This window comes from Grampus griseus (assembly GCF_964374135.1).
Source record: "Grampus griseus genome assembly, chromosome: 18".
NCBI classification, from domain to species: Eukaryota; Metazoa; Chordata; class Mammalia; order Artiodactyla; family Delphinidae; genus Grampus; species Grampus griseus.
In genome coordinates this window covers 77127416-77155189 of record NC_139012.1, presented here as the reverse complement: position 1 = coordinate 77155189, position 27774 = coordinate 77127416, and the positions used below count along the sequence as shown (strand labels likewise).

Below are 27774 nucleotides of genomic sequence, written 5' to 3'. Positions count from 1 at the left end.
GGGAATTCTGCATTTGAGCAGAGGAACCAGGGCTTTGCTAAATGCTGTTCTGGTAATAAATTCTTCTCGGCCCATCGGTCCTGGGCTCAACTGGTCCTTGTTTTTGCATTTTCGGGTAGGAAAATACCCAATGGGATAAATTTCACGTGAATAAAGTTTGCAGAAATACAACATGTAGTTTTGGAATAAGAATCCTTATTGTTTCATTTCTGTTGCGCTGGAATATTTGTACTATGCATGTGTGGACTCTGGGGTCCGTGTCCCGGGCCTTGGTATTTTGTAAGAGCTGCCCAGGTCACTCCCACAGAATGTGCCTGCGGGGTAGAGAATCCAGGCCCTAAAGAAGCCAGAGGATCTTCTTTTGCTTTCGCCCCCTGCTTGACACAGTGAACTTTGACATCTTTTTTCTCATCTGAACTAGGACATGCCTTCAGCTGATAAGCAGTCTGGGGTTGGAGATTTCCTCCTCACATGCCCCAGACTCCTGGGCTGGTTGGCCTGTGGATGGATAATCCCTCCCTCTGCAGGGGGGAAGCTCAGAGGGCAGGGCAGGGGGGTCTAGAAGCTCCTCGGCCCCAAGTCAAACACCTTGTACAGACTCCTCTTCAAACGTAAGCACGTACTAAAGGATGTTCAGAACCAAATGCGGATTTGGTTTTTAAACCGTCCACTGCTCTGAACTATCATCTTGTTTTACCCACACTTCTCTCCTTCACTTAAGAGTCGGTCATACCTAACAGCTTCGGGCATTTCTCCCCATTTTAATTCCAGTACTGACATACACACACTAAAGAGGTGAAAAACATTCTTCAAAATTTACCTTTTGACTTTCCATGTCCTGCCTTTTGAGCATTTAACATGGCAAGTTTCTTCTGATTTTCTGAAATTTCCACTCCTGTATTTAGAAACAAATGTGATATGTATTCAAAACAAGTGAAAACATTTCAGAATAAAACCTGCACCGAACCCACATTAACCCTGAGGTCTGCTCCATAACCCGAAGCAAAGGGCCTTAATCCTTCAGGAAGTAAGTATAAGGGGTTGAAGAGAGCGGAGAAGGAGGACGATTATCACCAGGATGGCCACACCACCACTCTCCCTACCGGGACACGTGAAGAGTGACAACCCGCCTTCTAAGAGTGGGCTGGTGCCTTCAGCCTCAGTTTCCTCATCTGTGAAATGGGTCCAACAATAGGACCCACGGCACGCCTGTCCCTGTCGGTCTTGTAGGCAGGTTTAGGAATATCAGGACCTGCAGCTCCCTGGTCTTTTCCCCGCGGGGGGTGATCCGGCAGAGGCGGGGGAAGGGCCAAGACCCCAGGGCTCACCCATCGCCCGGTCCTCCTGCACCCGCCTGCGCTCGTCCCTGCAGGCCTGCAGCCACCGCGCCTTGTCCTCAGGCTTCTTGGCACAGAACAGGTGCGCCTCGTCACCCGTCCTGCTGACCAGCTTGAAGGCGTTTCTGATGCCGAGGGTGCGGGCACCGTCGCGGCCGTCCTCCAGGTCCACGAGTTCCACGGCGTCCATGTCTGTGCTGCCGCGGTAGTAGAGCACGTCCCTCCGCAGCAGGTCTTTCTTGCAGGCCACCAGCTGGTGGTCAAACAGGAAGAACGTCCGCTGCTGGCTCTTGCCCTGCCGGGTGACCCTGGTCAGCTCCCCGGAGTGGATCAGCTCCGAGCTGCGCTCGAGGATGTCCTGGCCCTGGAGGGAAGGGTGGACACATGTCCTGAGGTGCCCCGACGCGAGGTCTTAGGGTACCGGGCATCGGGTGGAGCTGGGGGGGGGGAGGCCCTGGCATGAATCCCCACGGGCGGGCCAGTTACACGAGGCCCACGTGCAGGGCAAGGCCTCAAAGGCCGGTCAGACCTCGGCCGTCAGCCTCCTTGTGCAGGAAAACTCTTCTCTCTTTTCCCTATTCCATGGGAAAATGTGATTGAGCCCCTATGTTACCTGAGGGGTCTCCCTTATCAGAAAGATCTGGTGAAAAATTCTGGATGGGTGGGATCCAATCAAGATCCGAAATGGCAGCTGGCCTGGACCGACCCCCGAGAACAAGGAGACCCCCTGTGGCTAGGGGCTCAGTGCTGCAGACTCGGGGGGCTTCTAGGCAGCTCAGGGTCTTGGAAACAAGAGGCCAGATGGCAAGCTGCCAGCAAGAAGGTAAACTTCTGACAAGAAATTATCCCCTAAATGTCAGAGTCCAAGAACAGGAGGAGAAACACCCTTCTGTAATATTTAGGTCGGCTCTAGTCCAGTGTAACTTTGTGGTATCTGCTATGACACTGGCCTTTGACTGTAAGATTTTACCCTCCTCTAGTCCCGGTTATACACAATAGTTTTTGGAGGCAAAAGATCTCGACTCCGAAATAGCTTTTCTATTTACTTGCCTACAGCGATTCTGTGCCCTGGATTCTGGGCTCACAGGAGACTTAGATCCACGGACCCCAAGGTCCCATCTGAACTCCCAGAGTCCATGAGGGCCTTGAAAGAAGAGTATTTCTCTCCAGTGTTCACTGCTGTCACCTGCTTTAGTTAAAGACCTAACTTCTCCATCCAAACTTTCACAATCTTTGGGGAGAGTGAGCTCTGATCAATTGATCTGATGCAGGATGGCTCTTCCTGTGTCTGAAAACCATCCGAACAACGTGGGCTATTGTCCTCGGTGATGGCCTCAGGGGCAGTGGTCCGTGGGACCCATGCTGCTCCCTCACCTTTCTGTGCTTCAGTTTCCCCATCTGTTAAATGGGGTAATAACAGTTCCTACTTCATAGGACTATTGAGAGGGTTAAATGAGTTCATATATTTAAACGACTCAGACCAGCGCCAGGCACGTGTGAACACAGTACAAGCACTAGCTACTGTCACTGCTGTTCTAACAAATAAAAGCGTGTGTGTGTGCGTGTGCGCGCTAGGCCATCGCCACAGGCTGTGCATCAAGTGCTCCGTGGCACCGTCTTACGCGATCCTCACGACAGCCCTACGAGAGGTAACGTTTCCCTCCCCATCACACAGACGGATCGTCAACCTCGCCCAGATCACACAGGAGCCACACTCCCACCATGACAGAACCTGCACTCTAAGGTTCTCCAGCTGCTCTCACGGAGCCCACAGTCAAGCAGGAGAGACAGGGTGTCCGCAACAAACTGGTCACAGACGCTCTTCAGAGCACTCCCTGGAGGAGGTGGAGGGTAAAGCTTTGACTGCTTTAACAGTGTGCATCAAAATATCATGCCATTAAAGCCAAGAGCACAGGGCGCCAATCACGGGACACAAAGTGGGCCGTCGCCTTAGACGACCACAGGTCGGGGGTGTGTGGGTCGAGATGCGCGCTGAGCGGGGAGGGTTCCCAGGTGCCCCGCGCCCACGATGGACCGCAGGTGGGGGGTGGGCTCCCACGTACCTCCCAGCCCACGATGGACACCTGCCACCGTGCTATCTTGTCTATGCTTTCCAGCTTGCGTTTTCGCTCATTGATCAAACAGGCGACGTTCTTCATGGCCTCGTACGCTGCCTTTATGTTCCTGTAATCGCTGCAAAGTGAGGGGTTAATTTTAACCACGTAATGGGCACCTTGCAAATGAGGACCTACGAAATAATACATTCCATCTGTGACTGTACACTGACAGTCTAGACAAGATGGCCTTTAAACAACAGCCATTGTTCCCCTTCCCTTGCTCCTTCATGAATAGGCTACAGTTCGCAGAGGTTAAGGGAGCCGACCGAATGCCACCCAGAATTCTGTGGAATAAGAATGCTGCCGTTCGTTTCCCAGAAGCCACAGTGAAATGAAGCAAAGGTCACAAGAAATAAGTTTTAGTCACAGTGATGACAGACTATTTTCATTAATAAAGAAAAGACAGGCCTCTGTTATTGCTCTCACCCTCATAGAGCTAGTTCTGCCATATAAAGTACTTCAGTGATCCCCACCCATTCTCAAGAGGGGTGATTTGCTCTGAGTCAGGAAAGGAGGGGAGGACACAAGTGAGTTACGTAACTGCGGACACGACCTTTCCCTCATCCACGCAGCTTTACTGCTGGTGCTTTCTACCGGCCGCAGTCAGATCAGACTCACATGTCTCCCCCAGCAGCTCCTCTAGCCCTGGAGGCACCAGGAAAACGGAAGCTCCGATCTGCACACAGGCTGCCAGGGGGTGTCTGGGGCCGGAAACGTTTACATTCAAGCCTCGCTTCACGTTAACAATTCAGGGACACGTAAACCGGCCGCCCAGCTAACGAGCTAAGTCTTTTTCCCCCCCACGCTTTCCTGTGTCTTCCAGGACACACAGAGCCTCTGGGTCTCAGGTGGACTGGATTGCAGTCCTCCTGCACGGCCAGGAAGAAAGCCTTGGGAGCAGACTCTGCTGTCTGTGCACCAAACACCGCTCATCTGCACTTTTGAGAGGTCCCTGGGCATCCCCGCTACCCCATTCCCGGACAGACCAGACCCCACTGTCTTCAGACAGAAGCGGAGCAGAAAAGAAGAACAAAGTGACACACAGGGGCTGCCAAAATAATGGGAGCAAACACCCCCTCAGAAAGGGCTCCAGCAATGAAGAAAGTGTGCAAAATAATTGCACTTTTTTCCCACAAGTTTTTCTGTACAATTCCAGGAAAGAGGCAGAGTGTAATGGTTTTTAAAAATATTTTGTTTTGTTTTACTTCAGACAAGGAAATGGGCTTTTTGTCATTTCTTTTAAAATGATTTGTCATTTCTTTTAAAATGATTGAAACAATCAGACTGTGCAGATGCCTCATAGTGAAAAATGCCCTTAAAGGAGAAAAGCTAAGTGTTGAAGGGCGATGAGCACACTCCTGGCATAGCTTCCCCGTCTTTCGAGATGTTCTGCTTCTTAATTTGCTTATTTATTTTCTCAGGTTCCTCATCACGATGACATTTTATTTTTTAAAAAATGTCTTCGAATTTGTGACTCGCTTGACTTTGCTATTTTCTTTCTGTCAAAGTTTTCTGATTTTTCCATCAGAAAAAGAAAAGCATAACATAGCTCTTTCCTTTTATCTATTTCAATCAACTCCTTTCTCTTATTCCTTTCACCTTAATTCTTGAAACTAACATCATCATCTGGGTATGTTGTTTAGCGACCCAGCTCTTTCTTTCGACCTTCTGATCTAATTGCGAAAAGACCCCTGTCCCAGCCCCGTCTCTCCGCAGGAGTCCAGGCGCAGAGGACAGAAGAATGACTCGTCCCCCTCGTCCTCCGGAGCAGGCGCTACCGTGGAGAATCCCGCTGCTCTCGGGGCAACAGTTAGATGTTGAAACCCAGAGCCGTGCCGTGTGCTGCAGCCGATTCCCTCTGGGCACCGTTTCTCCCCGCTCCCTTTTCTCACTAGACCCCTTCAAGACTGTCCTTCCAAGGGCTGCAGGTGGAGTGAAAGCTTTGTGCCGTGACACGGATGTCACGGATGAGGTCTGGTTCTCATCGAAAACAAAGAGCTTTGTCCTAAAACCTTGCTGGACGACGGCTGTGTCCCCACTGGCCTGCCAGCTGTGGGCTGCTGAGAACACAGCGAGGACCCCGTGGCTGCCGGCGAAAGGGGCCCTGCGGTGGAGACCCTTCCCCACAACTCAGAGAGGGGGCAGGCCTGCTCCAACACATAATGGGTGACAGCTCACGTACAATCACAGCACGATCAGACGTTGTTCTGTGCATGCGGGGAAGTGATGAGTTGCTACTCGGTAAGCAGAGGTCAGTATTTTTGGGTCCCTCAGAAGAATTCACAAAGTAAGCCCCAAAGGGAGATGGAGCACTCAGGTAACCATGACGAGAAGCCCTATGCTCAGAGCCAGAGGGAACAGGGTGGATGGGATCAGGAGACAGAACAAGCACCGAGCTGGACCAGAAAGGGCTCAGAGCCCAACAGGATCTCAGGAGGATGCGCCCCCCAGTGGAACCCACACACTACGCTGCACCCTTGAGACTCCCTGCTCTGTTTCAGAGTTCAAATTTTTCTGTGTCCTCACCCCTCTGCGAAGGAACTTTTTGTTCCAGCATATAACACAGCCAGCCCTACATACCTAGGGGTTCTGCATCCGTGATTCAGCCAACCGCAGATTGAAAATATTTGGGAAAAAGATTCCAGAAAGCTCCAAAGAGCAAAACTTGCCACAGGCCAGCAACTATTTACACAGCATTTACATTGTATTTATAACTATTCACATCGTATTAGACATCAGAAGCCATCTAGAGATGAGGTAAGCTATCTGGGAAGCTGCGCCCGGGTTATATGTGAACACTGCGCCGTTTTCTATAAGGGACTGGAGCATCCTCAGATTTTAGTGTCCAGGGGCCCTGAAGCCAATCTCCTCGGACACCGAGGGCTGACCGTACTGCTCTGAGGGTGAGCTGGCCGGAAATATCTCAAGGATAAATAAGAGGAAAGAAAGTATTTCTGAAACTGTATTCACACCAGTCTATTTTTTTAAATTGTTTTTATTCACTACTGAGTAGCTACAAGAGTATTTATAAAACACATGTCAATTATAATGACAGACAACACAATAAAAATCCCCCACCTGCTCATGACACAGTTTAAGAATTAATTCTTATTTTCTAGTATCTCTAGAAATGGCTATTCGGGAGGCTCTTCAATGGCCCCATTTCAGTAGTTAACAACCGTAAACTTTCTAAACGACCTGGAAACATCTTCCCGACAGCTGACTGAGAGCACCAGGAGGGCACCGCAACCCTCCCCGCCCCCGCACCGTCACCGCTGCCCCGCGCCCCACTGCTCGCTGCCCCCCACCCCGCCCCCCGCTGCACGCCGCCCCCCCTCCGGCCCCCGCACCGTCCCCCTCGCCCCCCCGCGTGCTGGCATCCAGGGGAAGCCCCTCCCCTGCACCCGCCCCCAAGCTCCCTGCGGAAGCTTCACGTGACCCTGCGTCCTCTTCGGTGCCTCACCTGTGCTCCTGAGTGGTGTACTTGAGCAGCTCGGCCAGCTGCAGCGGGTACTTGCAGATCTTCTGCACCGGCGTCAGCAGGAAGCCGTCAATGGCGATGTCGATCATCTGCTGCAGCAGGCGGCAGGCCTCGAAGAAGTGTCGGTAGCGGCCCTGCTTCATCAGGCCCGCCAGCTCGGCGCAGGCGCCCGGGTGGTTGTTGCAGTACTCGGAGTAGATGGCGAAGCCTTCTTGCTGGGAAGGGGGGGCACAGCTCTGTCAGGGCGGCTCTGGACCCTGACGAGGATGGACAACACCCAGCGCCTCCCCCCCACCCCCGGGGAGGTTCCTGGACAGGGGGCCCCGTGGGAAGGGGCCACGTCCAGACCCTGGGGGTGGAGGGAGAGGCTGCCGAGGACGCAGAGTCCTGGCCCACGCCAGGCCCCTTCCACAGACCCTGAAAGGGCGTGTCGGGCACACAGGCCGCCCTGGGGAGTGGCGCCCTCTGTGTCACCCCCTGTGTCGCCTGATCCAGGAGAAGAGGGAGGTGCTGTCCCTGCGCCTGGCTGCCGCCTGTCCTTTCTCCTCTCCCGGGCAGGTGGGCGCAAAGCCCCATCTCCTGGTCACAGGTCTCCTTCCCACCCTGCCACCTGCCATCCACGTAGGGGCCACCGCCTCCCCTCCCCCCTCCTCCGCCCCTCCCCCCCTCCTCCAGGCTGCCCCACCCCCCGGGATTCCGAGGGGGCCCCACCCAGCTCCCTGAGGCTCCTCAGCCCCAAGGCCGCTGCCTTCACACAGGTCCACCTGCCCGCAGCTGCGGTGTCTTCGGCCTGGGTCCTACCCCAGTTTATACCCGGCTGTCCTCTGGCTCACCACCTCTCCAGCCAAACCCCTCTTTCTGCGTCCCTGATGCTGTCACCCTCGCCCAGGCCCACCTCCCTGTTACCCCAGAAGCAGTGACACCTCTGTCCCCAAGCTAGGCTCTCCTGTCCTCCACAGCAAGATCCGCGTGCCACCCTGCAGCCTCACCTTGGCTGACCTGGAAGCTTCTCTCCTACGACTTGTTCCCGTGAACCTCCTGCTCTGGCCAAACAGTTCTCCTACGAAGCCCCAAACAGGCCCAGAGCCACGGGCCCACCCCTGCAGCTGGAGACGGCCACCAGCAACAGCGCCTCCAGCCGTTTACAGACAGTCCACCCGAGGATCGGCCCCCATTCCACAGCCACTGTAACGCTGCTGGGCCCAGAGGAGCGAGTGCTACACTAGCCCGGTCGTTGGTGTTAGCACTACCGGTACTGCGCCCTGACCATTCTGGCTGGGGATGGAATCTTCTTCCTCTGAAATCTGTTGTATTAAAAAGTGACAGTCAGTCACCAGTGAGCGAGCTCAGGCCAGCATCAGGAGACTGTTCTGAGGCAGGTACAGGCTTGGGTCCCAGAGCCGCACGCCTCTGGCCTGAATCCACTTCTGCCAATTACTCATGTGTGACGCTGCGTCACTTACTCTCTGGGTGAAGCCTGGCTTCTGCATCTGGAACATGGGGAAAATAATCATACCTGCGGCACAGCAGTACAGGAGCTGGCATACAGCCCTGAACGCAGCGATTAACATATAATAGACACCTGGTAGGTATTACTAGAAACTACCCCAAATACAACCCCTAAGTCGAAACTGCATAAAATTGAAAAGATTTTGAAATAATGGACTCGGGGCACTCAGATAAAGACCAACCATGTACAGCAGTCCCCTTAGCCTCCGTCCTGCAGGAAATTAATCTAGCGAACAAAGGAAGAAATGAAACAAAGTGGAGCAAAACAAAAAGGACCCCTGCGCTTCAGCGAGAGACATTTCAAAATGAGTTAGCCGGACGCTATCGGTAAGTGGAGGGCGACGTACATGTTCAAGAAAGCAGGACCCTATTTCACTCAGGTGAGGTTCCTCTTGATTGTATTGTTTCTCAAGGTCTTTCAGGAACTTTCTTTGGAATTTGTAAATATCTTCAATATTTCCAAAAATGGTGGCGAGCTGTGCGACCGTGAACATCGCCGTGTGCTTGCGACACTGTCGAATGTAGCCCTACAAAATAGGAAAGCGATGCTTGGTTTCAAATATTAGAGCCCAAAAATTGGTACTGTCACACTTTTTCTAAACTCTTAAGATAACCATTCTCTCATTCCTAAGTGCATTTCACAGCCGAGAAGGCCTGTCCAATACAGACGCCATCGCTGGCTGAGCCGCTCAGGGAGCAAGGCTCACCGTCACGGCCCAGAGCCAAGAACGGCTTAGCCGAGGGTTCCACCATCACCCAGTTTCTACAGGAAACAACACAGATCCGTAGATATCTAATCTGAGGCCTAATCAGAGCACCACTAATTCTCTACGCCCAATGCCCTGGTTGTACGCGGCTTGGGTAGGATACGGGGGTAGGAAGGAAGGGCCACAAAAACGTGTAACAATTATCCCCAGATGGGCACCGCGTAATTACACAGACTGAACTGACTATACGGTAAAACACAGACCACTGACTCTTGGGGATGAATTTTAACAGGCTATAGGCCAGCAGGTCTGGTTTACGTCTGGGCTTCCTCAACCGTAATGGGGGCGCATGGGACCTGCCCGTGCGTGTCATGGGGTCGAGCTAAGCCGGTGAAGGGCACGGTTGGGCTCAACAGGTATCAGCAGTGACTGTTTCCTTAAAATGCCACTTCAGAGGAACTCCCTCAACCGCAGGTTCACACGGAACAAGACGGCTGCCACAATCACGCCCAACGCCGGGGGGTCCTCATCTGGGGGTCAGTCCAACCACACAGCGGGGCGGGGGCAGGGGGAGCGCAGCCCACACTTGGCCTGCCTCCTGCTGGACCCTCGCAGCTGAACGGAAGGCGCAGGCATCAGCACTCACGGCCAGGACGCCGGGGTGACCCGCGGGGCGCACGACGGTCTAGGGAAACGCTCTACAGAATCCACAGAATTGAAAACACCACAGGGGAGAGACCTGGCTGCTGAGCGGGACCCCAGACCCCGCAAGACAGAGCCCGGGACGGCGCCAGACGCCCACGTCTGCATGACCCGGGGTCTCGCTGTGCGCCAGAGATGAGAGGCAGTGGTTGGTGGACGGTGACAGACCTTCGGTTCTTCGCAAAGTCAGCTGGGTCTCACTTACAGGTGCCGCCTCCCCTGAATGTCACTCCCTCTGAACACCCGTGGCAGCTAAGTCCCGCAAGGAGGTCGCCGCATCTCACCCTGAAGACGGCCGGCTGCTCACGCTGCCCGGGGTGCACCAGCATCTGGTGAGCGAGCGGCCCGTACAGGGACCACAGGCGGAGGTGGCGACGGGGCTCCAGGAACACGCGTGCGCAGAGGGTCTGGCTGGGCGCGGAGCGGCCACACGGCACGGCACGCGGTGCCACGAGGCCCCCAAGCTCACCTCACAGATGTCCCGGAGGTGCTTGATGTATACCCGCTCGGTGTCCATGATCTCCTGGATGACGTTGGTCCGCATCTGCTGCTTGCTCTCGGGGTGCTTGTGGCGGCCCCGGCCCGCGTCCTCCGCCGGCTCCTCGCCCGGGGTGCCGCTGGAGCCCTCCGTCAGCTCCTCCTGGTTGACCCGCAGCTGCGGTCACACGCAGGGCACAGGTCAGCGGGGCGGCACCCGGCCCGCCCCTGGTTTCCACTCCCCGGGGACGGTGAGGAGGGTAGTGGGGGGCGGGGCGCGCCGGGCACGCACGGGCGAGCTGAGCACCGCAAACGCAGCGGCAGCGCCAGCCGCCCCGCTGACCCCGGTGGAAATTCTCCCTTCCCACACCCCAGCTTCTAGGAGGTCTGGTTCAAAGGATGACGAGGGGACAGTGGCTCTTGCCCCTGAGCCCCCAGAGGCAGGAAGACACTCACTCGGACGAAGCTGGCGGGGAACCAGGCCTCCCTGTCCGCGCTGCGGCCCCACCACCAGTCCTTGTGGGAGGCTTCCAGGACCTGGATGACGTCCCCGGCCTTGAAGCCCAGCTCCTGCTCGTCCATCGTCACGTGGTCCCACAGGGCCTCGGCGCAGACCACGCTGCCATCGCTGATCAGCTGGAATGAAGAGGCGGGCGCTCAGCGCGGAGCGCGGGGACCCTGAGCTCTCCCGGCCCCCGAGTGTTCACGCCGATGGCGCTCAGCCGATGCTCAGCGTGTGACGTCACACGACAGGGATGGGGAGAAGTACCGGGCGGGCACCCCTCCTGTGCTCTTAAAGGAACCCCCAGGTCCACTCATCTGGGCATCAGTCAACCAGCAAGTGTGACTATCTGGACGCTTCGCCCTGGAAAGGGCTTCTGAGCAGCCAAACTAGACGTCCTGGAGCCGAGCCGTCAAAGGTCAGCACACCCTTTCCTGCAAGCCCCTCATGGCATCACCCAGAACCTGCTCTCCGTTCCTTCCTCACAACCTTAGCAGACTCTGCATCTCACTGTGTCGTTTACTGCAATTAAAGAGAACACAGCATGACGTCTAGATATTCAGCAGGTAATTTAAGCTCATCTGTAAGCGGCCTGTAGGGGCTGAGGGCCGTGCAACCACTCAGCTCCTGGGATGTCATGGGGACACCGTGGATCCTATAGCAACAACTAGTGATGTTGCCAGAGAAGTTACACTCCACGTGCTCTGTTCATGAGCTCCAAAGGCTAGAGGCGCCTTCTGGAAAGACTTCTGTAAAAAGGCCTAAAGATGCAGAGGGGCGGGGAGAAGTCCAGATCCGTGGTGAGAAACACGTGGTTAAGTTCAGCTCTGCGTCTGCTAGCAAGTCGTTCAGCCTTAGTCTCAAGAGTGTTTGCTAAAATGTGGACAGTAACTAACGTTCCCCTCCTAGATTTATTATAACAAATGTAGGGAAGGTATATCCTGAACTGAGAAGCCCTCTCCACGCATAAGGATGGCTGCTCTGACCGGGAGGGATGTCTTTAGTTAGTTACCTGCAACACTTAATCACATAAATCAACCTTGAAAATGCAAGAAAACCATACTGGCTTTCTAACCAGAATTCTAGGTTTTAGCATATGTTCACTAAGAAATAATCAGAGAGCAAAGTATGAGTGGGTTCCGGGTCCTGAAAACCGGGCCTCCTGCACTGGCTGCTGCCGTGTGGAATTAAGCTCAGTACCTCGTTGATGGCCAGCTGCTCCCCGCCCGGCTGCAGGTACCGGGGGTTGGCCCGACAGAGGTCTTCATAGCTGTAGTCCTCCTCGCTGCCATTGTCATCCGCTAGGGCAGATGACTCCGCACCGCCATCAGAAGAAACTGAGAGAGAGAGAGAGAGAGAGAGAGAGACGGTGCAGTTTAAAGGACACAGCTAATGTCAAAAATATAACCACAAAACCTACGACCTCTGAGAACGTGCCCTCAGGGGAAAGTAATCATTTGTATCTAACCCAGAATGAGACCATTAGAAAATGTCTACTGATCTAGTAATCCACAGGTAGCAGCTGAGGCTAAGCAGAGCCGGGGTTGAGTGCCCTGTCGGTGAGAAAGGGGACACTTCAGAGACTACCGCCAACGGCGACGCACAGGGCTATTTCGCGAGTCAGGATACTGAGTGAACGATGTGTGACTTAGTTGGAAATCTGTGCTCCACAGTGGATATACAAGATACAGATAATGTTTCTAACTCATGTGTCCATAAGCTTGAGGAGGAAACGAAAGTGGAAAATATTGATACAATCCTTCTTTTAAAGAGTGCCCTGCTTCCGTCGTTTCCCCGCAAGGCACAGCGAGGTGTTGCTAAGATCAGAAGGTGCTGACGGTTCCGTGAGTGAAGCCGTGCACCATGCTTCCCAGTTGTCACAGAGCGAAGGGCCTGGACCCACAGTGTCAGAACGAGCAGTTACCTGGCACCTTTACCAGAATGAGACAGCCCTTGTGAGGATGGGTGTGGCATTCTGGACGCACCACCTGGCACTCAGATCTCCTGCTGCGACAGCAGGCCCCTCACCAAGGCTCGTCTGTCATTGAACGTCCGCTGTGAGGCGGCCAAGGCCCCACGGCACAGGCACCTGGCTCTCGCCTGAGGACGCAGTGTGGCTGGCCTTGGGCACGAGAACATCTGACAAAGGGTGGGACCGGAAGGCAAGCCTAAGGGTTAGAGCACGCACCGGGGCTGCTCTCGCAGGGCCTGAGCAAGGGAGTGGCAGGTGTGAACAGAGGCCCCCTGGTACCGCAGAAAGACACCAGGCGTTCGAGTGACGGAGGCCCAGGCTGACCTGTAGCCCCGCCCCTTGCGGGCGGGGACCGGAACCAGGCAACTCAGACTCTCCCAGCTCCACACACTTTCGCTGTAAACGGTAGTTTCTTTCTTTTTGGAGAATCAGGTGGGATGATGTGTGTCACGTTCCCAGCATCCTTGGTCCGTGGCTGGGACTCGCTCAAAGGAGCCACCATGGTGATGGCAGCGAGGGCGGTCGTGGCTGGGCTGAAGGAGCGCGCCTTGGCCTCAGCACGTGGCGGGCGGGCCGGATGCTGGGCCCAGGAGACCCCGGGTTAGGCGGGCCAGCTGGATCGGGAGGGCTCACCGTGCCGCAACACGGAACCAGCCGCCGGAAGCGCAGTGCGAGGACCCGCACGTCCAGCTGATGTGGCAGCAACAAAGAGGGGGAAATCAACGATGATTCGGAAACTCCCGAATTACTGGGAGAACTTTCCAGAAAGGGAGTCTGGGGAGGAGCCGGTGGGGCAGGAGGGTGAAGGCCGAGCTGGATGCTAGTGGGATAGCTCCGTGCGCCCTGCTTCCTTCAAGGACCTGAGAGTCGGGATTTCTAGTAACTTTACCCTCGGGGGACGGGTCTACTTTCTAAACTGAGGAATCTGTTTTTAAAAATGAGATATTTTCTTTCATTTTAAATTTGTGTTTCATTTTATTTTTTAAAGTGAGATATTTCCTAGTCTTTATTTTGTACTGAGTCTTCAACATCTGATGTGCATCTTACATTCCCCATCCCCTCTGGACGAGCCAAGTTCGGGTGCCCTGCAGACACCTGTCCGTCCCAGGACCGGGCTCCCAGCTCTGCACACCAGGCCCCCAGGGCTCTCCTCCTGCCCTCACTCCGGCCCTGCCACTCGCTCGATGCACACCTCCCATGGGTGTGTGTGTGTGTGTGTGTGTATGTGTGTCCGTGTCCATCCTCAGGCCCCGTGCGGCCACTCCTGCCCTGCGCTGTGGTCACAGCGCTCTCAGGCAGAGGACACGAGGTCACCTGACTCTTGCTGGGTTGCGTCTGGGGGGTGGGGAGAAAGCCCAGAGGAAGCAAACGCACTTGCGGTAAAGGCACGAGCCTTTCTCATCAGGCTAGCAGGGAGGTAACGGTAAGGCTGCAACCCTCCTCTAATCGGGGCAGCTGACCCAGCACTGCGCCCACTAGCACGGTGAGTAACAGCGGGCCTGGTCTGTCGGGGCCCAGAGCACCGAAGGCCGCGATGAGCCCCGAGCATCCCTCCTCCCGTCTCAGCGGGACTGCTGCGCCAGGAAAGTCAAACACCTGGGCCCCTCCCCACAGTGGAGTCAGAAACCACGCTGTCCCTAGAGACCCTCCGAACTGCGTTTCCCAGGAGAATTCTTTACCACCTCGTCTGGAGTTGCTACGAAAATCAGTAAAGGGGAAAAAAGCCAGGTGATAACGTGCAAACCCAGAGTTCACAGGAGTTTAATGAAAAAAGGATTCTGTCAAAAAAAGGCTGAACCTTTACGGGAGGCAGAGGGTAGAGTTATCTGGAAACAGACGTGAACCTCACATGCTGGACGGGTGACCGCATCACAAACGCCTGGAAAAGAGCTCTGGCTGAGGGGCCTCACGAGAGCGTTTGGGTCCCTCGGGTCAGCGTGTCCTGAGCCACGGAAATGAGGTGGTCCCTGTGCTGTCAGCCCGTTCGGTGGGGTAGGTCGGGGGGCCTGGGCGGGAGAGACGCCTTGTGTCCGGGGACCAGCAAAGGAATCGGAGCAAAAGCACCTGGCAAATGTCCTAGCTTGACCAACTTTCCAGCCAAATGAGCTGGAGCCAGCCTCTGGGCCTCTTCTACCCCACGTGCTCATCTGTACAATGGGCACAAGTCCACACGTCCCATCTGTTCAGAGGTCACTCTTCTGCCTCACGTCCCACCTCTGACACGTCTGCAAATCCGGACCCTCCACTCAGCACGTGTCCAGAACCTGCCGCTCCCCATGGCTCCCCACAGCTCCCCACGGAGCTGTGGTGGCCTCGGCCACCTCAAGCTGGGTCACTGCAGAAGCCCCTCTGCACCCCCGCCCCGCCCCCTCCACGAGTCTCACCAAAGCGGCCAGAGTGATGGTGCTAAACGCCCCAGACATCGGACCACTCAGGCCCCTGCCCCAAGCCACCCACGGGGGACAAAGCCCAGGTCCTTGAAGACCCCCCCAAAACACACACCGTATCTCCCCCCCACATACATTCAGCTCTGACCCTGACGGCTGCCCGCTTCCTGAACCTGGCTCCCCTCCTCAGGGCCTGCTGTCCCCTCCCCCAAGGGCTTCCCCGACATCCCACCGAAAACCGCCCAGTCTTCTCTCCCAGTTTATTTTCCCCACAGCATTTATCAGCACCTAAGATACTTTGCTTGTCATCTGTCTCCCCCACTAAAAGGTAAGCTCCCTAAAGCCTGCTTTGTTCTCCACTGTACTCCTGGTACCCGGACCACTGCCTGGCACACAGGTGCTTGGTTAATACTTGCTGGAGGCCTGACGGACGGATGGAAACAGCACACGGGCAAGAGCGGGGCGGGGCTTCGGGGCCAGACAGACTGCTTTCAAACGATGGTGCAGCACGATGGGTTTTGTTTAAGTGGGGGTCCTTGGTCACCCCTTTCTGTTTTTTCACCTGCAAACGTGGATGATAATACCCTTCTCAACGGGTCATTTGTCAGTTCTCAACCAATAATTGTTATTCTTAGTTTGCTGGGAACCTCAAGTGAAATGACATACACAAGAGCACCCTGTCAACTGAAAGGCAACGCAAAGTGCAAGGCCAGCTCAGCGGGCGTCTGCAGTGTGCCAGGTGCGGCTGAGGGCGGATGCCATCAGCTTTCCCACCTTACAGATGAGTAACTGAGGCCCCAACACCACACGGCTGGGGCAGCAGCAGGGCCCCAAGCCCAGGGCGTCTGCATCCCGCCCACTGGGGGCCGGCCCTCCCAGGGCTGCCTTTGCTATCAGTGTCAGAAATCACGCAGTGCCCACATCCTAGCACTTCCGCGTCGCTCAGGGTCCTCTGCTCGCCGTTTCCTGCCCCCACTCCCAGCGCATCTGACTGACCTCATCCTCTCCCGTTCAGGGCGTTAACTGCTTTCATGGTCTTAAAGTCCCTTCTAAGCTGATGTCTCCCTGTGTTTCTGTCCCATGATGTACAGGCATTTTATGGAGTTGGATTTTTCCAGCGCCTGCACGGGGGGGATTAGGTGGTACATTTCGAGGCTCTATCTGCAAGGGGCACGGTCCCGTCACGCCCACACTTGCCGCCTTTACATGTGTGTTTCCCTTCTGAGGCCGGAACTCCCTTGAGAGAAGAGACGGGGTCTATTTTTGTACCCCCAGCACCCAGTGTCATGCCTGGCATGTAGAAGGCATGCAGTTAGGTGGACTGCAAATTGCTGATGAAGTTTACCTCTTCATCTGGGGGCACGAGGGCTGGGGGGAGGCAAGGTACTCACCTGGGTCTCCCTCTTTCCAGCCTCCATCCCGCCCCGGGCCACCCCCATGCTGCCCCAAGGCCAACTTCGGAAAACATGGTTCCACCGTGTGTGCAAGAAACCACACAGCAGGGATCTGCTGCGTCATCACAAATTCTTCCGCAGGATGCCATCTACCCCGGCCCCACCAGTTAAACAGTCCCCTGTCCCACCCAGAGCCCACCCCGCTGGGCAGACCTCCTCCCCGCGGCTGCCCTCCCCCACCCCACCCAGCAGCCCCCGGCTCGACAGCATCTCCTCACCAAGGAGCGTGTGTGTCACATAAAACCTTCCACTGCAGACGAAGGTTCACACGGTGCCTTTCTCGGAGATTAAGTTTCATTCTTTCTTTTTTCTTTTTTAGCGGTGACTTTTTATTTAGGGGTGTTTCGCATGATGTAGATTCATGTAGGTTCAGCAGCGTTAAGTACATTCACATCGTTGTGCAACCACGTCCAGAACTTTTCTACCTTGCGAAGCTGAAACTCTGTCCCCATTAGAGACGAATCCTTTCTCCTCTCCCCCAGCCCCGTTCCTCGGCAACTAGCCTTCTGCCTTCTGGTCCTGTGATCTGAACGCTTTACCCGTCATGTGAGTGGAATCACACGGCATTTGCCCTCCTGTGGCTGGCTTATTCCATTGAGCACAGTGTCCTCGAAGTTCATCCATGGAGTTACCTGTATCCAATTTCCTTCCTTTTTAAGGTGGGATAACATGCCACTGCACCTAATACCATCCGTCTGTCCAGGTGCATTTGGGTGGCTTCTGCCTCTTGAACGTGGCCATGCAAATACCTCCTCGAGATCCTGCTGGAAATTCTTCTGGATGTGTATCCAGAGGTGGGATGGCTGGTCGTGGAGAAATTCGATTTCAGCTTTTCTGAGGAACCTCCACACCTTTCTCCATGGTGGCCGCACTATTCTACACTCTCACCAATGGCACGTGGGGTTCCAGCGTCTCCAGATCCTTCCCAGCTGTACTATTTCTTCTGTTGAATAAGTAGGTGTGGAAAAGCCGTGTTTGAAAAGCATCTTGTAAACGTTGAGCAAAGTCTGTTGCAAATTGAAATGAAAACCTTGAACTCCTAGACAGAGGATCCCGAGAGCAGACGTGTTGCTCGTCCACCACGCCTGTCAAGGCCGCCACCACGCCCGGCGGGAACATCCTTCTGGTCCAAAGGCTCTGCGTGCTGATGACAGCACCCACCTCTGCAGGGACAGTTCTGGGACCACAGAGTAAATGTGCATAAACATTCTACGTTTCTGTGACATGAATTTATCCCATGCTTGTCTCATCTTCATGGTCAACGTCCCCTGTAAAGGGGATGTCGTCCCGGGTCTCGAGGGGATGCACTGGCTGGACCACTGCCCCCTTCACCCGCCGGTCCCTTCACACAGTCGTACCTTCAGATTCAGCCCCTGAATCCTCGTTTCCCCCAAATCTCTACACGCTTCCTGAATCAACCGATCTGAGGAAACCCCGTCCACATTTCCAGCCCTGGCCTGACGCAGCTTCAGAAACATTCAGGAGAGAACCCTGTAGCCATAGAGGACGTGCCATTGTACAGTCAGGACGGCTGCAGACAGTGGAGACGATGGGAGTCTTTTTTTTTTTTCAATTTGATTTTTTTTTTTTTGGCCACGCTGCGAGGCTTGCAGGATATTTTTTTTTAAATACATTTATTTATTTATTTTATTTTTGGCTGCGTTGGGTCTTCGTTGCTGCGCACGAGCTTTCTCTAGTTGCGGCGAGCAGGGGCTACTCTTCATTACAGTGTGCGGGCTTCTCATTGTAGTGGTTTCTCTTGTTGTGGAGCACGGGCTCTAGGTGCGCGGGCTTCAGTAGTTGTGGCACGTGGGCTCAGTCGTTGTGGCTCGCGGGCTCTAGAGCGCAGGTTCAGTAGTTGTGGCGCACGGGCTTAGTTGCTCCGTGGCATGTGGGGTCTTCCCAGACTAGGGCTCAAAACCATGTCCTCTGCATTGGCAGGCGGATTCTTAACTACAGCGCCACCAGTGAAGTCTGACAATGGGAGTCTTATAAAAAAGGCCAACGATGAACAGTGTCCGCACTCCTTGGGGAGGGTGACATTCCTCTGTCTGAACCTGGATTTCACGTCTGTGAGGGGACAAAACCTGACAACTGATCCTCAAGGTGAGTTTTTAGGACAGGACACATCACACGTCAGCAACAACGGAAAACTTTATCCTATAACACACGCCGGAGGTTAAGGCCTTCTTACAGGATCCTGAGTCCCACTTGCGGCAAACAGGTCCCCAGCCCGTGTCCCGGCAGGAATTTTTCTCAGGACACACATCAGATCTCTCCTGTTTGGCTTAATTTCGCACGTTTAAGGACTTTTGATCAGAGGGATGGAATTTCAAAAGCACAAGACCTTGCTGGGACCCCAGCCAGGCCCCTCTTTGCAGCTGGGGAAAACTGTCCCCTTACCTGTCACACGGGGTCGGGGAGGGCAGGGGACAGATCAGGGGAAGGTAAGAGCTAACATGGTGGGTGTCATAACTGGGCACCTGCCGTGCAGGCCACATGGGTGTGGACACCTGACCGGCACAACATTCTCCAGGGGTGTCCCACTAAACAAGGGTCACTTCAGGGAAGTTCCCGTACTTAGAATAATCCGTTAAAAACACGGACGTTAGCAAACCTGCTGATCACTCAGGCTTCCTCAGGTGGGAGACAAACCGTTCTCACGGGCCGTCCTAAGAGCAGAAATGGCAAAACCAGGCGGGCGGGTGGGCGGTCTGCGCTCAGAGCCCAGGGCGGCCTTCACGGGGAGCTGCTGCAGCCGTGTCTGGACCACCGGCCAGGTCCCTGCACCCGGCGCGGCTCCCGGGCCCCAAGATGCAACAGGGGGCATGAACCCGGCCACAGGGGGCCTTGGATGTCGGAACACACCCCCGCCTCCAGGGCCACTCCTCTAGGGTGGATGGCGTCCCATCACAGGGGTTTGCTGAGAACCTCTTTCCAAAGCTCCCCAAGCGATTCTGACGCCTGGCTACATTTGGAAACCACAGGCGCTCAGGCTAAGCTTCCTTAACCCCACGTGCAGGGGTCTGCCCTGGGATGTGCGCTGTGTGGCCCGTCTACACAGCGACATAGGCTGGAGAACACTGGATTCTGACTCGTTGCTTGAACACCTCCGCTGTAGCCACTTTGTTAGCGTTCACTGCGCTCTACAAAAAGGACGCGATCCTTTGGTCCACACTGACCTGCCCACCTGGAGCTATGTCCCCACCCAAAGAGCCCATCAAATGCCCCCTTCTCCTTCGGGGCGGCCAAGCTCTCACGCACCGGTGATGGGTTATGATTTTCCACTCTCCTGCCTACGCTCCCTGCCCCTGTGCAGTAACGGTGTCCGGTTTTAAAACGTTCACCATATTTACACTGTCATCATATTTTAGCCGTTTCACTACAATATCCTCCTTAGCTGTGTGTGCATCTCTCCTCACATCTGCCCCACTCCTGCCCCATCTTACTTCCTCAGGGGCGAGACCATGCTTATTAGTCAGTGTCAGGTCACCGAATTAAAGCACGAAATTCTTCCTGTCTAGAATTTAATGTTGCTTCTAGGAAAGTCCCTATTAGCCTAATTTAGACTTTCAAACCACTTTCCATACATAGTATTTTTGAATCTTTTAAACATGTTGACATTAAGAAGGTCAAAAAGGTACTAGAAATGGACGCGCTACCCTTCACTGATAACCTTTTATAATGTCCACGGGTCTTCTGGAAATAGCCCTCCCAGCAGAGAACTTTACATCTGGACTCAACTTAGGGCCTCGGCCACCTTCTGATGCCCGAGCAGTGATGCGAGTCATGTCACGGTGGAACTTAATTTACACCAAACCTCCAAGGTGCACTGTTTCTACAAGGAGTTTAAAAAGGTTTGTTTTAAACCACTAAAAGTGAAAAATTTTCCTTCTTCTCAATGTAAAGGCAAATCCTGCCCTAGAGGTGCTTCCTATATGCTCTCTATCACCTGCGGAAGGGGCACTCCGAGCCCTGAGACAGGCAGGTTGGGGTTTGGGCCGGGAGCCCTGGGCAGGCACTGCCCCCAGGGTCTCTGTGCTCCTGGGGACACAGCAGCTGGACAGTCCTCAGCCTCCAACCCAGCCCTGGGGTTAGGCTCTGGGCTCCTCTGCGTCCTGCCACAAGCCTGGGCTGGCCCCTTGCAGTCTGTTTTCTCCTCTCTTCTTGGGTGTGGCTCTGACCGTGGCTGCCCGTCCATCGCAGCCTCGCCCCTCTCCTCCACTCGGCCGCCCCCTGGCAGCTCGAGGCTGCTCACCACACCCCTCCCAGCTCCTGGCAGCTGCCTTGCAGGCTGGCTGAACAAATCCTGAGGAGGAACCCTTCCAGTCTCACCGCATCCCCAGAACGAGCTCACAGTGTGTACCAGGCACTGTGCTAAGAGCTTAAGTAAATCATCTCATCCAAGCCATGTACGCCTCCTGGAATTACTACTGTCTGTTTAAACAGGAGGAAATTGTGGCTCAAAGAGGTTAAGGAACTGCTCCCCAGAGGTGGGGCTGGAATTCAACCCCAGATCTGTCTGGCTCCCAAGCCATCCTGCCATGCACCTGCCTGGCCCTGGCCTCTCTGAGCCGCAGTGACTGGACAGCTCCCGCCCCCAGTCCCTGCAGGACATCCCTCCCGGGAGCCGCCGAGCTGTCCCGAAGGCCCCCTGGCCAATCAGGGATCTCAAAGAAAACAGAGCCCCCCATTCAGCAAGCTCTCCGCTTTATTTTACGCTGGCATGTCACTTAAGGATGGTTAAACGTCGCGTTTGCATCACACACACATACATGCTCCGTAGAGCGAGTACATGAAAGACGGTCCCGGGAACACACGGAACCAGTGGGAAAGAGAAGATTCGGGCCGAGCTGCCTCCTCCTTTCTCTTTACAGCCAGGCTCATCAAAGGCCGGCAGGGCTGGAGTGCGGGAGCCGGAGGGCACACGGGGAAGGGGGTGCGGACCCCACGCAGGAGGCCTGACCAGCTGCGCATCCCAGCGACGGGAGAGCATCCGGCTCAGCGTGGAGGCTGCGTCCAGCCTCCCTCGGCCTCCGCACCCTGGGAATGAGGATTGGGACCCGTGCCCGCCCCGGGAGCAGAGGAATGCGGGGGGCGGGCTCCATCAGGCTGGCTGCCCTGGAATAAACACAGGCGCGCACACACCCCTCCCCCGCCCAGGGTGAGGCCGGGCGGCCAGCACTCCTCCACGCCGGACAGTGGGACCACCGGCCACTCAAGTGACAAGCACAGCCCCTTGGCAGGCAGGCCTGTGCTCTGAACGCAGGAATATCTGGGCTACTTCTTTTTCTTTTTCTAAATGTTTGTTAGTGAAGAGGCCAGAAGCAGGAGCCCTGATCACAGCCCTGTCTGCTGTCGGCCGCACAGAAAGCCAACAAAACAAGGAGGAAGCACAAAATACACACTGCATTGCAAGGCCCAGGGCTGACTTCAGACTCACCTGTGACTCCCACTCATTTCAGCCTGAGCTATGATGTAAGGCAAAAACAGCCACAAGACTTTTTTTTAAAAGCATCCTACTGCACCCATGTGTAGCAGTCAGCCAGAATTCTTTCTGTGAAGCATTTATTCTCACTCCCTTTAAAGAATACACGGGCTCCAATTGATAACTTCCTAGTATCAGAGAACCATGTTTCCTTCACACTTAAATAGGAATTAGTCTAGCTGACAACACTCACAAAAACACTGACAAGCAAGGTGGGATAAAGCACCACACAGGAACTGAGTCTTGGGCAGTAGCACTTTCGCAAACAGTCGACAGTATTTCTCAAAAATCAGTTCATACCCTTAAACCTCACACACCCCAAATTAGCAAGGAACACTGTTACGGACCCCAACAATAATCTCCGGTATAAAGAAATTTCATGTAACAGAAGCAAAAACTAGCGCAACAAAAACCAGACCCGTAACTCATAACGGACAGCCCACGTTTGGTTCGTACTACTTTCTATTTCACACCAACGGCTGTGCTGTAACCCACACCAGCTTCTCTGATTCACTGTGCCCATGCCTAGAACTGCCCTTAGGACCCCGGGCGGGACAAGTGAGCTTTCTCTCTCTCTCTCTTACACACACACACACACACACACACACACACACACACACACACACACACACACACACACACACACACACACACACACACACACACTCGACAAGAAGCAGCAAAGAGAGCCCTGCAACTTGCAAGGACAGAGGGGAATCGGCAACATGGCCAGACACAGGAGTCCATTCTCTGCACACGTACCCAGGTGAAGGCTTTCCAGACTCCAGAATCTTGCAATTTCCCCTCTAGCCACCATCCTTCTGTTTGGAAAAGAGCCACGTTCAGAGCGGGGCTGGGGGGTGACTGTGCATCACGGAGACTCGCACAGGCTCTGGCTGAGGAGACAACAGAATCGCTTATTCACTGCTGACGCCTGTGCCTGCCGGCCAGAGCCTCACTGCTCACAGCGCCCGCCCACGGGCGGCTGAGGTTACAGCCTCAGACTGGACGGCGGGGAGGAAAGCCTAAACGCAGGCCAGACGGCCACCCAGGAAACCAGGCACCACATCTGCCTACCAGGGGCCCCGGAGAGCCTCCGATGACGGTGGGAGAAAGGCTGCTCTTCATTGCAATCCCAAAGCCCAAGGCAGACCCGAAGAGAGCTTTCAAGATGTAAGTTATTACATACAGGAGGAAAAACCACCAGCTCCTACAGTGAACTATATTCACTACCCTGTGATAAAGCATCATAGAAAAGAATACTTTAAAAGAATGTATGCATGTGTATAACTGAATCACTTTGCTGTACAGCAGAAACTGACACAACACTGTCAATCAACTGTACTTCAATTAAAAAAAAAAGGGGCGGGCTCAGAAAAAAAAAAGAAGGAACCCATTTCATGGGGGAAGAAGCAGAGAGGTTGCTAGGTTCAAACCTGGAGTTGGGATTTCATGCTAAGGCATGACAAAAATTTCAGTTGTGATATTACACTGTTAACTGCAAATCTGTGAACTCATTTTAAAAGTGGGATTTGTTTAAAAACATATATGTAAATATGTGTGTATGTGACAAGGATATGCATATCTTTTACTATATAAAGTATCTGTTCTCTATAATGAAGAGAATTGTCTTTTCTTTTTAAAGAGGCTCTCTCTAGCTGACACGGGTTATTTATTTCCTGTATACTTTTTTCCCAGTTATCTACAACAAGCAAGTCATATTGTGAAAGGACACCTATTAACAAACAGCTTCCTTCAATTTCCTCACAACACTGAAGATGCTGACTTTTTAAGTTAATGAGCAAGGAGATGGTATACACACAGTAGGGATCACATGGTTGTCCCCCAGTAAATGGCTCAAAACTGAGCCCGTGAGTGCGTGCCGGCTCTGGGGTGATGGGCGCCAGTTCAAACCTCCAGGGTCTCCGTGTCTGGTCTGTACAGTGGGGACAACCAGGCTCGGACAGCGCTCTCAGGGTCCCTGAGAACATATCAGAACAACGCGGGCACTTTCTTGGGGATTAATGAACAGGACAGATCATGCAGCAGCTACTCTGACAAACCTCAGGTCCGCCGACCACGCTCGAGGGGCAAAGCTGCATGATCAGTGACGTCACCCACGCCGACCACGCGCTTCACCATAGGCTTTTCTCATCTTGAACTATTTGTGGCTGTTTCTGCTGATTTGGTGCATCCCACCTTTAAATCCAGCGAAGTCTTCAACAAACCACAACAAAGGGTAACCTGCGAGCACACATATGCCACTCACAGAACCGGGGCGGCTTCGAATCTACCCCTTGCAAGTATCTTTAAACGACTGAAAAGAGTAAAATTTTTAAAAACAATGAATAGACAGTTCATTCAACAGGGGCACACCTATTCTTTCTTTCTTCCTTCCTTCCTTTCTTCCTTTCTCCCTCCCTCCCTCCCCCTCCCTCTCCCCATGTGTGTATGTATGTGTGTGTGTATATATATATATATATATATATATATACACATACACATTTTTTTTTTTTGGCCGCACTGCAAGACATGTGGGATCTCAGTCCCTGACCCCCTGCAGTGCAAGCATGGTGTCTCAACCACTGGACCCACCAGGGAATTCCCAGGGCATATCTATTCTTAATAAAGGCAGTGCTTCATTAAATGACGGACTCAAAAGATTCCTTGAAATTGTTTTTCAGGGCAGACCACTCTCTGTGAGGTAAAGTTTCCTATATCCCATGTGGAATACTAGTATAATATGGTCCACGAAAAGTGTCTGAAAACCACTGAACACTGTATCTACTTCCTGGAAATCCAGAGGATAGGTCAGTCCCCGCAGGCTACAAATCCACATCGTGACATCTGTGTCACCTTGTTTAACACAGAATTTCCCAAAAGGCCACAAAACTCTCTGTTTACGATAACACGTTATTACTGCCCCAAAGGGTGCGGTCCAGGGACCAGCAGCGCCGGGTGACTGGAGAGCGGGTCCCTGGTGGGGAGTGCAGACTGCAGACTCCACCGGCCTGTGGAATCACAGCCTGACTTTAACCAGACCCAGGGATCTGGGATCAGAGGCACACTCAGGCTTGAGAAGTGTTAATTCAGAAACAAAGGAAGACCATGGAATGCACGGGTGGATCTGGTTTTCGTTAGAATGAACAAGTGAAACGCTGAATACTGAGACACAAAGCAGCGAAGCGGGAATTAATTCTGAGGAGCATCTTTTCTAACAAAGCTTAAAATCCAGCAGGAGGCAAATAAAATCCAGAGTGTTTTCATTTTCTTAAATTTTTTTTCTGGTTAAAGTTGCAAGTTTTCAAAAAGCAGCAGCTCTCTTGGCCACATTTCCTTGGTATTGTCTTAACTTGGCTCTACGGCTCACTTTCACTTTCCCTGGGCAGCTGGTACAAAGGGCAGCTTCTGTTTCCCAAGGACTTTTTCTAAATCCAGAGATGGGGTCAGGGTGCTAGATTAAGGTCCTTGGGATTTCAGGATCTTAAACCAAAGGCATTCACTAAGTAAACTTACTTTACTGCACAGACACTCAAAACAAACATAAAGATAAAAAGAAGGAAAAAAGTAAATAAACGAACAAAAACTGCACTGAATTCAGTGGGGCAACTTCTCAAAGGAAGATGACCCAAAAAATGCTTCCAAGATATTTTTGGAAAAAGCTACAGAGAAGGTTAGACTTTTAGGTCTGGAAAGTTCTTTAGTGATTAGAGCCTATATTTACCAGATCAATAAGAATACTGCAACAAAGACCTTAAGCATAGTGGAAGGAAGTCTTAACCTCCTCCACCCCCCCCAAAACCCTCCATCCCCCCAACCCCTCCGCCCCCCGCCAACACACGAATCTATTCTCCTTGGATAAGATGCTGCTATGTGGTCAAGACTAAGCTGTCACGAACCTTGACTACTGGTACCACGAAAAGAATTCAGCAAGGGATTAAGTCCCACGGGCAAGTGGAGAAATCCAAATTATACATTAACATCAAATATTTAGAAATCAGAGATGATAAAAGTCAGAATCACGCGGGATGTTACGATGATTTTTACTCTACAGTAAGGCTATTTTCGGCCCAGTGGCCCTAAGACCCCTACATAGTTACATCCATATGTGTGGAAAAGAAGGCTGCTGGCGAGGTAAGTTAGCAGTGGAACCTCCAACTCAAACCAGTACTCATCCCTCCACCTGCCCAGAACTGGTTCTTGAGATGAGCAGGTGGTCGTTAAGGTTCCATTTAGCTCTGAATTTTTGGTATCTTCTTAAGTACAATACGGTACAGGTTTTCTTTTTCTTTTTTTTCCTTTGGCTGTGTTGGGTCTTCATTGCTGTGCCCAGGCTTTCTCTAGTTGCGGCGAGTGGAGGTTACTCTTCATTGCAGTGAGCGGGCTTCTCATCACGGTGGCTTCTCTTGTTGTGGAGCACAGGCTCTAGGCACATGGGCTTCAGTAGTTGTGGCTCGCGGGCTCTAGATCGTGGGCTCAGTAGTTGTGGCGCGTGGGCTTAGTTGCTCCGCGGCATGTGGGATCCTCCCAGACCAGGGCTCGAACCCGTATCCCCTGCATTGGCAGGTGGATTCTTAACCACTGCGCCACCAGGGAAGTCCAGGTACAGGTTTTCCTACATGGCCACCTTCTGATATTGGGCAGAAAGATCACCAGCACTGGATATCTACTCAGCAACAAACGTTTCCCAGCTGTTGCTGTTTCACCAAAGCTGCAGCTTCCCTGCATGGTTCAGAGATGTCCTTAACCTGGTAAGATTCTAAAACTTCCCCTCTTTTCTAGGCTTGGGTAAGGCCCCATTACCAAGAGCTACAGGACAGACACAGGGCGGCAGGCGGCCCCGAGGACAGTCATGCTGTTCTCCGGCCCAGCACTACTGCCAATTTCAGAAAATGAGCTCAAGGTTGGGTGCATGTCAGAACCGAGGAAGCCCCTGCCCTCGGCTGGACTGAGCCCCAGCCCAGACCCCCACCTGAGCAACAATGCCCCAGAATCAAGAGGAACACAGCGAGGGTTCTGAGTACACTCCCCCGCTGTCCCCGTTGCTGACACGGGGCTGCAGTTCCCAAAGCTGCAGTGGGGGCATTTCTGAACAGGAAGTAATCAACTACATTTGCCATCAGCTACTCAGACCCACATTCCCTTGTCTATTAGCATAAATAATGGAGTATCCAGAGGGATGCCTTTATTCTAAATGGATTAAAGACAAACATTAGTACTAATCTACAGGTCACAGTTATGTCATTTCCCAGAGAAACATAAGAAAACACCACCAGAGACAGTCAACGCAGCACATAACGTTTTCTAGCACATACTGACGTAGAACTGTAGACCCCGTTTCGGTAAGCTGCCTGCCCGAGGATGGCTAAGGTAGGCTCCATTTAGGTCTTCCTGAAACAGCGTGCAGCAGCCAGCCTCCCGAACGCAGAGGGGAGGGCCCATCACTTAGACACAGGAAACGGAGCGGGGGAAACACGAACAAGCCGTTGAGAGCCAAAGGCAGAGGACGAAGAGGTGTGTCTTCAAAGCTATTGCTCTTTCACCCGAGGTACCGTGTGCCTATCCACCCTAACTGATGGAAGATGTGCTCTCAATGACTTAGTGAGCCCTCCCATCTACCCCACCCCATGCCCCCCACTCC

General features: G+C 53.6%; 1 protein-coding gene across 1 annotated transcript; it reads right to left on the bottom strand.

Moving 5' to 3' along the window:
• Positions 1–758: 758 nt before the first annotated feature.
• SPATA13 (spermatogenesis associated 13) lies at positions 759–23026 on the bottom strand. The gene is made up of 9 exons (XM_082675938.1): positions 22896–23026; positions 12033–12169; positions 10787–10966; positions 10323–10508; positions 8792–8971; positions 6918–7150; positions 3401–3530; positions 1329–1701; positions 759–895 (listed from the first exon to the last, which is right to left on the bottom strand). Exons 1-9 carry the CDS (start codon positions 22948–22950, stop codon positions 810–812), a joined length of 1560 nt encoding a protein of 519 aa, XP_082532064.1. The 5' UTR covers positions 22951–23026; the 3' UTR covers positions 759–809.
• Between the last annotated feature and the right edge of the window lie 4748 nt (positions 23027–27774).